This window comes from Micropterus salmoides, unplaced genomic scaffold, assembly GCF_014851395.1.
Source record: "Micropterus salmoides isolate LMB-PRFRI ecotype aquatic unplaced genomic scaffold, ASM1485139v1 Ms_hic_scaffold_17, whole genome shotgun sequence".
NCBI lineage: Eukaryota > Metazoa > Chordata > Actinopteri > Centrarchiformes > Centrarchidae > Micropterus > Micropterus salmoides.
Genome location: NW_024040817.1, coordinates 235,251 through 248,131, shown reverse-complemented (window position 1 = coordinate 248,131; position 12,881 = coordinate 235,251). Strand labels below are relative to the sequence as shown.

The window sequence follows — 12,881 nt, the reverse complement described above, 5'->3', positions numbered from 1 at the left end:
TGCAGCAGTTTACTACTGTCAGAGTGCACATTACATCAACAGTCAGTGGTTGTTCACACAGTGAAAAAGCGTCGTACAAAAACCTCCCTCAGTCAGACTGAAAGAAACTGAAGTGACTGCTGCAGCTGGAAGCTACTGCAGAGACTGATACACTTCACTGAGGACACACACACACACACACACACACACACACACACACACACACACACACACACGTCATCTATGAGGTTGAAGATTTCACAAGTTTTGCTTTAACCACCAATGAACATGTAGCAAAACAATATTACAAAAAATATGAAATCAAATTACTTTGTCCATCACAGCTTCTCACCATCTATTCAGATCTTTTTATAATCCCACTCTCTTTTCTGATTTGCCAAATAATCCAGAGTAGCCAGCCTGGAAAGCAGATAAGAAAAGTCTTGTTCATGTCTTTGACCTCAGCCTCATCCTGGATTAAAGCAATTTCAAGTATGTACATTTAATTGAAAATATGAAGACACAGATCGTCATCAGAAACATTCAGGATCAGAGACTGTCCAATCAAAACCAGTACATCCCTGAAAGCACAAAAAAGTATTTTAAATATATAAATGCGTATTATCTATAGAAAAGCTAATATCAACTTAAATCATAAAAATTCAAAAGAAAGAAGTAACCTCCTTGATGTAACTATATCCGCATCTACTAAAGAATATCGAATAACACATTTTCTCCAACATGCAAATCAAAACTCCACAAATACACTGAGACTAATTTTTATTCTTAACCTTGGAAATGGCAAAAAAAAAAACTCCCCACAACATCCATCCACTAACTGTTGTGGAGCTTTCAATCACATCACATGATCTTTCTTAGCAGACGGAGTCACCCAGTTTTCAGGAAAATGTAGATTTTCAAATTCCTATTTCTCTGCATTTTTAGGACTTCATGTCCACGTTGGCCCTGCGATGGACTGGCGGCCTGTCCATTAAACATGGGATTGGCTCCAGCCCCCGTGACCCTGTACGCAGGATAAGCGGTTGATGATGGATGGATGATCGCGTTGGCTTCAAAGTTAAAATATTCCATGACAGCTGGGTGAACTCCATCTGCTGAGGAAGATCATGTCATTAAAACAGTAATGTCACTGATGATGACTTCCATGTTTTCTGGTTGGAGTTTCTTGAGGAAGCTCTCTGAGATCATCTGCCTCAGCATCCCCTCAAACACCCAACACTACTTTACTTGAAGAAACTTCCATATTACAGACCCCTAAAGATGTCAAACCAACATTGATATTAATGTCACTAATCATGGTCTAAAACACCATATTACCATATTACATGTAGGGAAGTTTTCAGTATCGTCTACATGTAAATATGTAAATATGTAGATCAACGCTCTCAGCACTGAGGGGGAAACACCATGATATGTTGAGGACAGCTACAGCTCACTGACTCTGTGTGTTTGCATATGTGTCCTGCCTCTCTGCTCCCAGCCGTTAAGAGGCCAGTGTTGATCAGTGGCTGTCCAGGCCTTTCAGAGCCACTGACACGCCGGCAGCACAATGATGATGTCACTGATTCTACTGCTGGCCACCCTGGGGCTCCTTGTTCAGGGTGAGACTCTCTTCTGAAAACTTTGCTTCAGGATGCAACCAGGTTCACCACAATGATGTTCTGCTGTGATGGAGAAACACTGAAACAAGCAGCATTTACCTTCTTCCATCTGTTCTCCATGTTAAAGAAATGAGACTCTTCTGTTTGGATGTTGATCATCTTTCTCCAAACTGGATTTGTCTCAATAACCCTTCTCCTCTTTTTCATGTTTTCCAGATTCATCAGGAGAAATCATCCTGACTCAGTCTCCTGGAGCTCAGTCTGTTGTTCCAGGACAGACTGTCTCTCTCAGATGTAAAGCCAGTTCAAGTGCTGGTACTTGCCTCAACTGGTACCTTCAGAAAGCTGGAGAATCTCCCAAACTCCTGATTTATTATTCTACAAACCGTCAGTCTGGAGTTTCAGATCGTTTTACTGGAATTGGATCTGGGACTGACTTCACTCTGACCATCAGAGGAGTCCAGACTGAAGATGCAGGAGATTATTATTGTCAGCACTGTTACAGCTGGCCACTCACACAGTGATACAACGTCGTACAAAAACCTCCCTCAGCTGGAGAGGAACTGATCTGAATCAACAGCTGCAGAGAAACTATAACACTAGATATTGGATTAACATACATTTTTATGGTATACACCAGCAATGCTTTCAGCATGAAAAATACATATATTTAAGTACACTTTTAGGAGTATATTTTATGCAGTTTGTGCACACTGTAAGTTTGCTCAAAGTCAGAACCAAAACTGTTTTATTTCAGCTTTTAATTATAGACTAAGTAACATTACCACATAATCAATAACTTAATTTTGGTAAAAATGTTTAACTTTAACTTTTCTTTGCTTTGAAAAAAAACTACCTTAAGACTGTCAAACTCATACATGATATACCTCTATATAACAGAGAGCATTTCAGAACAGAGCAGGACACTGAGCATTATTTCTGTGTAAAATGTTCACATAAAATTATAAAATCCTGGTGATCTGACTCTAAGAATAATCCAGTCTCTTCGGATTAAATGGATCCATTGTTTTAATTTAAGACAGCAACAACAGTTATATGTTTATAATGTGCAGGGATACAGCTGATTTGGTAAATGGGATGGGTGTAAACTATAAGCAGTGAAAAATCATAATGTGTTAATTGTGCTGACACCAAGAGACAGAAACAGTCGTTCTCTTTTGGTGAAGTGACAAAGTCTCATTTAAATATTATTTGGTGGAATATATCAAATCACTTTATGCAGATAATACCTTCCTTCTTTTAAATTCTACTTTTAATAATTTCTAGGTATGTGTATGTTATCCAATGGTGACATTAGTAATAGCAAAGAACACAAACCATCAAAATGTAACCTGGTAAAAATAAACTTGATATTATGAAACTTACTAATGTTGCTAACATATATGTCAAAGAAAGTAAGTCAACAAGATGTGTTACTTTATAATATAGTCTACATGATAAAAATCAATCAACGATCAACACAAGCACATTAACCACCTGAGGTCCATATTGAAACATCTCATGAGAGAAACTGAGAACCAGACAGACTGAGAGCACTAGCAGAGTAAAACCAGTACCAGTGATTCAGGTCAGCAATGGGAACACTGGTCTCTCCTCAGTGTCTCTGAGGCCGGAATCTGGGAGCCCTGGGTGGCCTCGCAGGTCACAGAGCCCACCTTCCTCCACTGGTCTGCAGGGAGCCTCAGGGTGCTGCTCCAGCTGTAGCGGCCGTCCTTCTCCTCCATCCTGCTCTCTTCATAAAATGCAGCAGTTATGTTTTATTTGTCATGGTTTTAAAATGTTTCTGAGATTTCTCAACCCCATAGAGAGGAGGTTAATTCAATTTCCACAACCTCCCTTCATAGGGACTATTTCTCTAAGTAAAGTTGTCCCTGTATGACTACGTTCTGTGGATTATCCATTGACCTAATTAAGATGGACACTGTTTTTGAATGACAATATTGATTCTCCAGACGAAACAATGTTTGGACTTTTACATACTGGATCTGTTTAAATAACTCTGATTAACACTTGAGGGAAAAGCTTATATTAGTGACTTGAACACTTGTGTAGTACCAAAACAATTCCACAAGAGGACAGTACTGGTTTGCAACTGTCCAGATAACACTACAGATGGGAAATGGTTATAATTTTAAGTCTGTGACTTTATAAACACAGAGGCAGACTCATTCTTTGTGGAATTAAATAATCTACTGTTTTCAGGAAGACAGCAACACAACTGATCTTTATAATTACACCGATCAGCCATAACTATATGAGCTGTGAAAGGGGACGTAAATCAAGCTGATGAGCTCATTTTCATGACATCTGTCAGTGGGTGGGAAATATTAGCCAGCAAGAGAACATTGAGTCCTCATAGTTGAAATGTTAGAAGCAGGTCAAATGGGCAAGTGTACAGATTTGAGCTACTTTCAAAGGGGCCAAATTGTGATGGCTAGACTACTGGGTCAGAACATCTCCAAAACGGTCCGCAGTGGTCAGTACCTATCAAAAGTGGTCCAAGGAAAAAAAGCACTGGACCGGCGACAGGGTCATGGACGGCCAAGGCTCATTGATGCATGTTGGGAGCAAAGGCTGGTCCGTGTGGCCCGATCCACAGACGAGCTACTGTAGTTCAAATTGGTGAAAAAGTTTAAGCTGGTTCTGACAGAGTCCCGGTCTCGACGGGACAGGGCTGTTTTGGCGGCAAAAGGGAGACCTAAATGACCAGCAGGTGGTCATACTGTTATGGCTGATTGGTGAGTGATCGTTATTGTTTAAAGATACAGACAAGCAACACTATGTTGTCCTTGTGACAAAATGTATGTGGAAAAGGCACAAACAAACACACACATTCCCGAGCCACAACCTCACCTTAACTAAAACCTTTAACTTGACACTAAAACTAAGTCTTAATGCTCACAGTCCTTGGTAAATTATTAATTTCTTTAACCTCCAGTGGCCCTAATAAGTGTGAGCTCTGCCTTTATCTTTAATAAATATCACAAAGGCATCAGTTTGTTGTAACTTCTTTATTTATTTGTTTCTTCACAAGTATATTTACAATTTCCATCCCAACATTCAAATGAACTCTCACTCATTCATAATCAGTACTCTGATAAACTGATTGATCCACTGATCATCTTTATCATCAGAGTAATCCAAGTCCCTGCTGGAGTCAGTCAGAGCATTTCCATAGAGAGCCACTTTGCATCAGCAGCACCATGCTCCAGTGCTCTGGGAGAGTTTATAGTCCTGAGAGTTGAACACTGGATGACTGACAGCTGTCCTTCATGACAACAGAAGCCACAGAAATCCTCCTCATCAAAAACATGACTTTGATCTGCGTCCTCATCTGGACTCTCCTCTGCTGCTGCTTCACAGGTAAAGTCCAGAGAATCAAACTCCTCTCCTCTATGAACATCCGTCCCTCTGAAATGAAGCCCACAAAACCATGACGCTGCTTTATGTTTTTGTCTCTGTATCCTCAGAGTCCAGAGGCCAGGTCACAGTGACTCAGCCTGGAGCAGTGAGCTCTGCTCTGGGAGGCTCCATCTCCATCAGATGTAGGACCAGTCAGGATGTTTACTATAGCAGCCCATACCACCTTTTAGCCTGGTACCAACAGAGAGCTGGAGAAACTCCTAAACTCCTCATTTATCGTGCTAGCACTCGAGCATCAGGATTCCAGATCGTTTTACCGGCAGTGGATCAAACTCTGACTTCACTCTGACCATCAGTGGAGTCCAGACTGAAGATGCAGCAGTTTACTACTGTCAGAGTGCACATTACATCAACAGTCAGTGGTTGTTCACACAGTGAAAAAGCGTCGTACAAAAACCTCCCTCAGTCAGACTGAACAGAAACTGAACAGACTGCTGCAGCTGGAAGCTACTGCAGAGACTGATACACTTCACTGAGGACACACACACACACACACACACACACACACACACACACACACACACACACACACACACATATCATTGACCTTGATTAAACAAAACAAGGTCAATGATAAAAATATATTGTTGAATAATAAATTAGTTTCTCCATCACAACATCTCACCATCCATTCATATCTTAATGTGCCATTCTCTTGTCTTATTTGCCAAGTCATCCAAAGGAGCCACCCTGGGACCGTTAAGAAGAAAAGTCTCTGTCATGACCTTTTACCTCAGTCTCAGGCAAAGATCAGCATCAGAAAACCTCATAATCAAAATGGCTCACATTTACATGTATATAATTTAATTATAACTGCATATACTTTTTATGAAATATGTGCAATAACACATGTTCTTTTACATGCACCTCAAAACTATAGACTGTAAATAAAAAGCTCAAAACCAGACAAGTGAATCGAGATCAAAAGTTCATTCTTAATGGGACTATATGTAAGTTTTTCAATGAAATTAATCCAGCTTCCATTGCCTTATTGTCAATGGGCTCAAAACTCAGTTAGAAACGAAGCACAAGCCTGTTTTCTCTCCTGGTTGCATCAGACACTATTCTGCTTGTAATGTGGGGACACCGGGTAAGATTCAGCTCTGTTCGCGCTCCTGAGCCTCTTTCATACTACAGCAACAACACGGCAGTTAAAGACATGCATTCCACTAACACCATAAAACCACCGACTCACAGTAAGGATACAAAACAACAATAAAGGCTTATGTGCTGAAGGCCATCAGACCAAACAGGTTCAGATGATGTTTATCATAATGGTGACACCTCTTTGTTTTGAGTTAAAACAGGCAGAGTACGAGTGAGGAAACTGTGGTGAGGTTAGTTTATCTGCAGTCTTGGATAAATGAGTCTCCTGTAGTAGGACAATGTCTGCTTGCACATTATTTAGATTAAAACAATTTAATCTCTTTTCCCTTGAACCAACTCCGCGAACATTCCAAGAGGTGAGCTTAAGTGTGGTCATCATTCAACTAAGCTTGATTTATACTCCTGCCTAGGATCTATGTGCGAAGCTACCCTGTAGGCTACGCACGTAGCCATGCATTTATACTTGTGCGTTCTTGTCCGTCTCTTTCACGAATTGTATACGTGTGGCTGGTGTAGCCTTTTCAAATGATATCGACCGAATGGATCACATTCTGATAGTGAAACGAGTCATTTCGCTCGGGTTTGATGGTCAAATATATTGATCCACGAGTTCAGCCACTGTTTTGGCCGCTAGTAAAAGTTACTTCAAAGCACAGGACACTTTCTATCGGCTCTGAGGTATTGTGAGGCTACGCAGCCGACAAATCACAGTGCTTACGGTTTGCGTTACCTCGATGTGTGGTTACATTTTTGAAGAAGTGCACGTCAGGCTATGGCGTAGGTGACAGTGTAGGGTAGGGGGCTACGCAGAGGCTACGCCATCAATTTGTTGCAGAAGTATAAATTATACTTAAGGGATGTAGTGTAGGCTAGTGTGTGTTGTATCCTTGTGTGTGTGTGTGTTGTATGCGCCTGTATGTGTGTGTCTATGTGTGCATGTTGTATGCACCTGTGTGTGTGTGTGCTAGCGATGTGCCCGAATTAAACAGCATGAAAATAGCGCGGCTGATCAACGTGTAAACGGAGGAGAAAGAGCACCATTAACAAAAGAAAGAAACAGTGAAACAAAAACAGAGGAAAACCCACAAAACATTATCAGACAGTCTAGTAAGATAACCACAGTGTTGAGACGTGAACTGTATTTTATAACTAGGCCTATTAACCTGCCATCTGTCACGGAGAAATTAACTGAGAAGGAAAGAGGGAAAAAATTATTGCATAGTGATAAAGTTCACCCGTTGCTGGATTTGGTTCTTAGTGGAAAAAAAGGAGTGGTGTCTCTGTCGCGGTACAGCTGGCCATCAAACGTAAAGTTTATTCATCATCTGCAATAAGCTTCTTTCTTATCAGGAACAGGATCTCCTGGGGAAACCGGTTGTTCATGCTGCAGTTGGTTCCTCTCAGCTCCCTGCCGCGGCCTTTAACCAGTTCCTTCTGCTTGAAGTGTTCAAACTTCGCGACCATGGGCCTGGGTTCTCCCAGGCGGTGTACTCGATCAAAGGCAAGCGTCCGGGAGCTTCAGATGATTTTGAATGAAGCTCCTCTGGGGCTAAATCCGCCTGCTCCGGGACAGGCCCGCTGTAAGGAATTTTGGACAGGGGGACAACATTTTCCAAACTGGGCCCCTCATCGACACCCAATCCAGCACCACCTCGACCAACTTCTTAGTTCTAAAACAAACAAGGGCAATTTCATAGAAGCTCTTGGCCATTAGCCTTATAGTGACACAGATGGTGTCTTTAAATAAAGGTCAGGTTACTGGAGTCATATACATAGACTTTCGAAAAGTTAACCATCAAATTTTGTTAAATAAACTTCTTTCTTTTCATTTGTCCTTCTCTGCAATAGATATGTTTAAATCATATTTAAGTGACCGATCTCAGACTGTAAGAATCGGCTCGGTAACATCACAGTCACAAGTGTGTTCTATGGGAGTTCCACAGGGCAGCATCTTAGGTCCTTTACTTTTCCTTATGTACATTAATGATCTTCCTAATGTGTTTGATGTTTCTAGTACTTTGTTATATGCTGATGACACTGTCATTTTTTTGTCTGGCTCAGATATTGATACAATTAATTACAAACTTAACTCAGACCTATAGCATTTACATGATTGGCTACAGGATAACCATTTAACACTTAATACTAAGAAAACAGAATGTATGTATTTTTATTCATCTAGGAAACAACTGTCTATATCAAATTTCATCACCTTTTCTAATCAAAAACTTTCAATTGTATCCACGTATAAGTATCTGGGAGTCTCTCTTGACTCACATCTTACTTATCGTGACCATGTCCAAATTTTAACCAGAAAGTTAAACCAAAAGTTATTTGTTTATAGTAAAATTAGACCATATTTACTGCATTCTGTTTCTAAAACATATCTTCATGCCATTATATTGTCCACTCTGTCATATTGTTTACCTGTTTGGTAACTCACAACAAATGAGATCCTTGAACCTGTAGCGAGACTCTACAATAGAGCCTATAAGATTCACAACAGGCTTCCAGGCTGGACTCACCACTGTGTTGCACTATCTTTGAGTAATGCCTTGACGTTTCAGAACTATAGAATAAGCCATGGTTTGAACCTTTTTTATCAGATCTTAAATGGACACACTACTGCAGGATTGTCTGCGCTAGCTCCAAAACTCAGCTCAAGGCCCGAACGCACTACAAGATCTGTTGCAAATGGACTTCTCCCTATACCAGCTTTTAGAAACTGCTATGGACAGAAATCTTTCTTTAATTTACTCACTAGAGCCTGGAATGATACTCCACAGCACATCAGATCTATAACATCAATAAGACTATTTAAACAAACTTTTGCTCGCCATCTGATGGACAGGTATATCTGTGATAGCTTTATGACCTCCACATCGTAGTTTGTGTGCTTGTTGCTGTGTGTTTGTTATTGTATGGTCTTGGAGTTTTGTTGTGTTTGAGGTATTCATGTTCTGCAGAACAGGAACCTGCTGAAAATCAGTTCTATACTGAGTCAGGCCCGATTGCTCTTAATCTTTTCCTGTTTCAATAAATAAAAAAAAAAAAAAATCCAAATTCAGTGTTATAGACTCATCCAGGCCATGCTCACATATAAGCTGGAGCCTATCCCAGCTGACATTGGGCGAAAAGCGGGGTACACCCTGGACAGGTCGCCAGTCCATCGCAGGGCCCTTTACTCACCTCAATGATATTAAATAATTTTAGTTCAGTTAGAAACTCCTGCACTTTAGCTCATGTGTTTCAGCAGGTTTCTGCTGATGTTCAATTTTTTCTGAACATTCAGAATATCCCCCACATATCTGTGTTCTCTGACAGGTCCAGAAAAAAAGTCATAATATTACAACAATGTAATCAATCATGTATGAGAATTAATAATATACTTTAACAGTCTACCTGCCCTATACTCTGCTGTGCATACACCTGCGATGTTGCGCTGCTGAACGTCTGCAGACACAGAACCGTTTGGGACTGTACTACCAGATGATAGGAGGAGGTAAACGAAACTAACTGAAACTAACTGAAAACACTTTTGTTCAGGCAGAAATCTCACCACAAATCCACAAAAATGTTCACTTTAGCACCTCAGATAAAGAGCAGCTCACAGTCCCAAACAGAGGAGACCTGCGCCTCAGATTTTAGCCTCTGAAAACTCTTTCAGTTATTTACCGTGACTCACAGCGCGATATCGCATCGATTCAGCTGTGAGGAGTTCACTAGCCCCGACTCGTTATTATAAGTTATACATTTGTTTTTCACTGCGTAAGAAAATGGATGTGTACTGTGAGAAAGTATGAAAAGTTGAAATGACAAGTTTGAAATATGTTTTAATGACAACAATAAATTTATTTTTCATGTAAATACATTTAAAAAGTTTTGTTATTTATAAAAGACCGTTAGTAAAGTGTCTAACTTGATCACATTTAAGGGTTAACCATAGACCTTTGCATGGGCCCCAAGGCCTCGGGCCGGGTCATCTATACCCTTTGACCGCCCCCTGACGGCGGGCCTGCTCGTGATGCCCAAAATTACCAGATTATCCCGCATACTACGAGCCTGGAGATTGATGATCGCTCCTCTAATGTTTTTATTTTCCGCCGAGAGCCTCATCATTCCCTCCGTGAGAGATTTAACCAAACCTTGGCGGACCTTGTTTTCTGCCCAGAATTAATCGGGCATCAAAGCTAGACAATTTCTTGTCTATTGAATCCAGGATTTCTGTGAAATCTGCGCCTTGTGAGGAGACTGCTTCCGGTGATGCTCCAGGTGAATCTTCAGTGTAGTTTCTCTTTGATTTCCCCATGGCCACTCTGTGAAAACACTCATCAATGTAAACTTCAAGGTCCTCCAAACACTCATCTTCGAGGTCCTCCAGAGCGATTTGACTGTTAATATTTGTTGGCTTAAATTGGCGGATTGTTTGTTTAGCTGCGCGCTGCCATGTTTGAATTACACCAAGTCTCACGAGATTACACAAATGCTCACCGTGTCATCTCCCGTTCCACATGCCTCTCTGTTTTCAAATTTGAATACTTTGACCAGTGACATCCAGCAAGCTCATGCCACTAATTACTGTAAAAAATAAAAAGATTAAACTGGACAAAACAAATTGTCACAAATCAATGAATCAATTTACTACCAGACTTTTCAATGTCCACTCCATGTAAATATGTAAATATGTAGGGAAATGCTATATATACATATCTACTGTAGATGAGTTGAAAAGTAGATAAGTTACTAGTAGTAGCAACATTTTAACATTTGTTTAGTTTTTTAAAATAGAATATTTATTTCTATGTAAAGAAGAAGCCCGTTTCAACACTTTCTGCCAATCACACACTTCATAACATACAGTATTACCTCATTTACATTTAAATATGTATTAAATTACCTTTTCTACCAAACAAAAAAGAACAATAAGTTTAATAAAGCTGGTGTCCCTAAAGCTTTAAGGAATCCACAAAGGATGAATACATGCCTTTTAACTTAGCTTAATTAAACATTTCGGGGTTATTATGGAACTTTTAACACAGCATGATCTGTTCTTTTTTTAAAGATATTTTTTGGCCATTTGTAGCCTGTATTTTCAATAGAACAGTGAAACCCAGGTTGCTGCAGTAAGGACTCAGCCTTATAAATGGGGCAAGTGCTCTACCAAGTGAGCCAGCCGCTCACTGAACTGTTACTTTCACAATAACATAAATGAAAACAAGTATTGTGATGAACTGGTTTTTATTGTGTAGAAATAATCAAAATTACATCAAGAAAATAAACTTGCAATTGAAAAACGCAATTAGAGAGTGACTGAGGGGAAAGTAGAGACACAGAACGAGGGTGTTACAGATTTCAGAGAGCAGTAGCAGAGTAAAATCAGTAGCAGAGTCCCAGTGAATCAGGTCAGGACTGGGAACACTGGTCTCTCCTCAGTGTCTCTGAGACCAGAGCCTGGGAGCCCTGGGTGGCCTCACAGGTCACAGAGCCCACCTTCCTCCACTGGTCTGCAGGGAGCCTCAGGGTGCTGCTCCAGCTGTAGCGGCCGTCCTTCTCCAGCACCCCGGGGCTCCTGCTCTCCTCCCAGCTGCTGCTGCTGCTGCTGCCGTCCACCTTCCAGGCCAGACTCCAGTCTGAGGGGAAGCCCTTGTTGGCCAGGCACATGAGCGTGGCCTTCCCCTGCTGCAGCTCCTCACTGGAGGGGGGCAGCACCGTCAGGGTGGGACGGACATCACCTAGGAGACACCAATCAGCTTAGAGGACACCTTTACTGTGTGAGAGCTGAGTTTCTCCTTTAAGGAGTTTCTGTCAGATGTTTTTTCTGCTCCACCAGTCACTCACTCACACATTGTTTCACTTCCCTTTAAGAAGCCTCTCATGCAAATCAGCACAGAGAGAATCATCATACAGAACGACCTGAAATATATCAAACTGCACTGGAAATAAAATATCAAACTTTCTTATCAAGATCATCAAAAAACTTGACTGTACAATAATTTATTCAGTGGAAACCAAAACAGAAATGATCTGACAACAATCAGATGTTCTTCATCTGGATTTCAAACTGTTTCTTCACTTACATTAACAGCTATAATGATGAGTTGAACCACTAGATACAGTTTAAACGTCGTTACTTTTCAAGTGCAAATTCAGTCACACAGGTATCACTGCTCAGCGGTATCACTTCACTTACTGACAGATACACTGACCACTGTGTTGAAAGTAGTGCCAGTTGTCCTTTCACTATTAATATGGAAATACTGTATTCTTTTTCCAAATTCATAACAATAAGCAACATTTTTAAAACACTCATATTTATCTTTACTTCAGTTTTACATGAAAGTGAATTGTATTTAATCACAACAACAGCCATTATTGTAGACAGCATTTTAAAATGAACTAATCTAAGCATTTTTACATTAAGATTAAAGTTTTATATTTTCTTCACTTCCAAGTTGATTATATTTGATTTTGACAGGACTGTGTGAGGAACAGTTTAGTTAAGCTGCTCTGAGTTAGCCTCCATGGTAAAGGAAGAGAAATAAAAACATGAACAATAAAAGTTTTATAATTAAAAGATAAGATATATTTATCTGCCTTAAACATTGAAAAGTTGAATTTAAAGCAGGACTTGATAATATTGCATTTAGTATTTGAGAAGAAACTTACTTCCAACATCCAGTCTGGTTCCTCCACCAAAAGTCAACCACAGTGATACAAACTCATTGAGCC

General features: G+C 40.3%; 1 pseudogene and 2 gene segments (V, D, J or C); 2 read left to right on the top strand and 1 right to left on the bottom strand.

Moving 5' to 3' along the window:
• Positions 1–1,546: 1,546 nt before the first annotated feature.
• Positions 1,547–2,125, top strand: LOC119908067. The segment is given in 2 exon segments: positions 1,547–1,601; positions 1,818–2,125. Coding segments are annotated over 2 exon segments (360 nt in total).
• A 2,808-nt stretch (positions 2,126–4,933) lies between these two features.
• On the top strand, positions 4,934–5,423 carry LOC119907620 (annotated as a pseudogene).
• A 5,950-nt stretch (positions 5,424–11,373) lies between these two features.
• LOC119907492 lies at positions 11,374–12,852 on the bottom strand (the record flags this gene model as incomplete). The annotated part of the segment is given in 2 exon segments: positions 11,374–11,884; positions 12,819–12,852. Coding segments are annotated over 2 exon segments (363 nt in total), but the record flags the coding sequence as incomplete, so codon positions are not given.
• Positions 12,853–12,881: the final 29 nt, after the last annotated feature.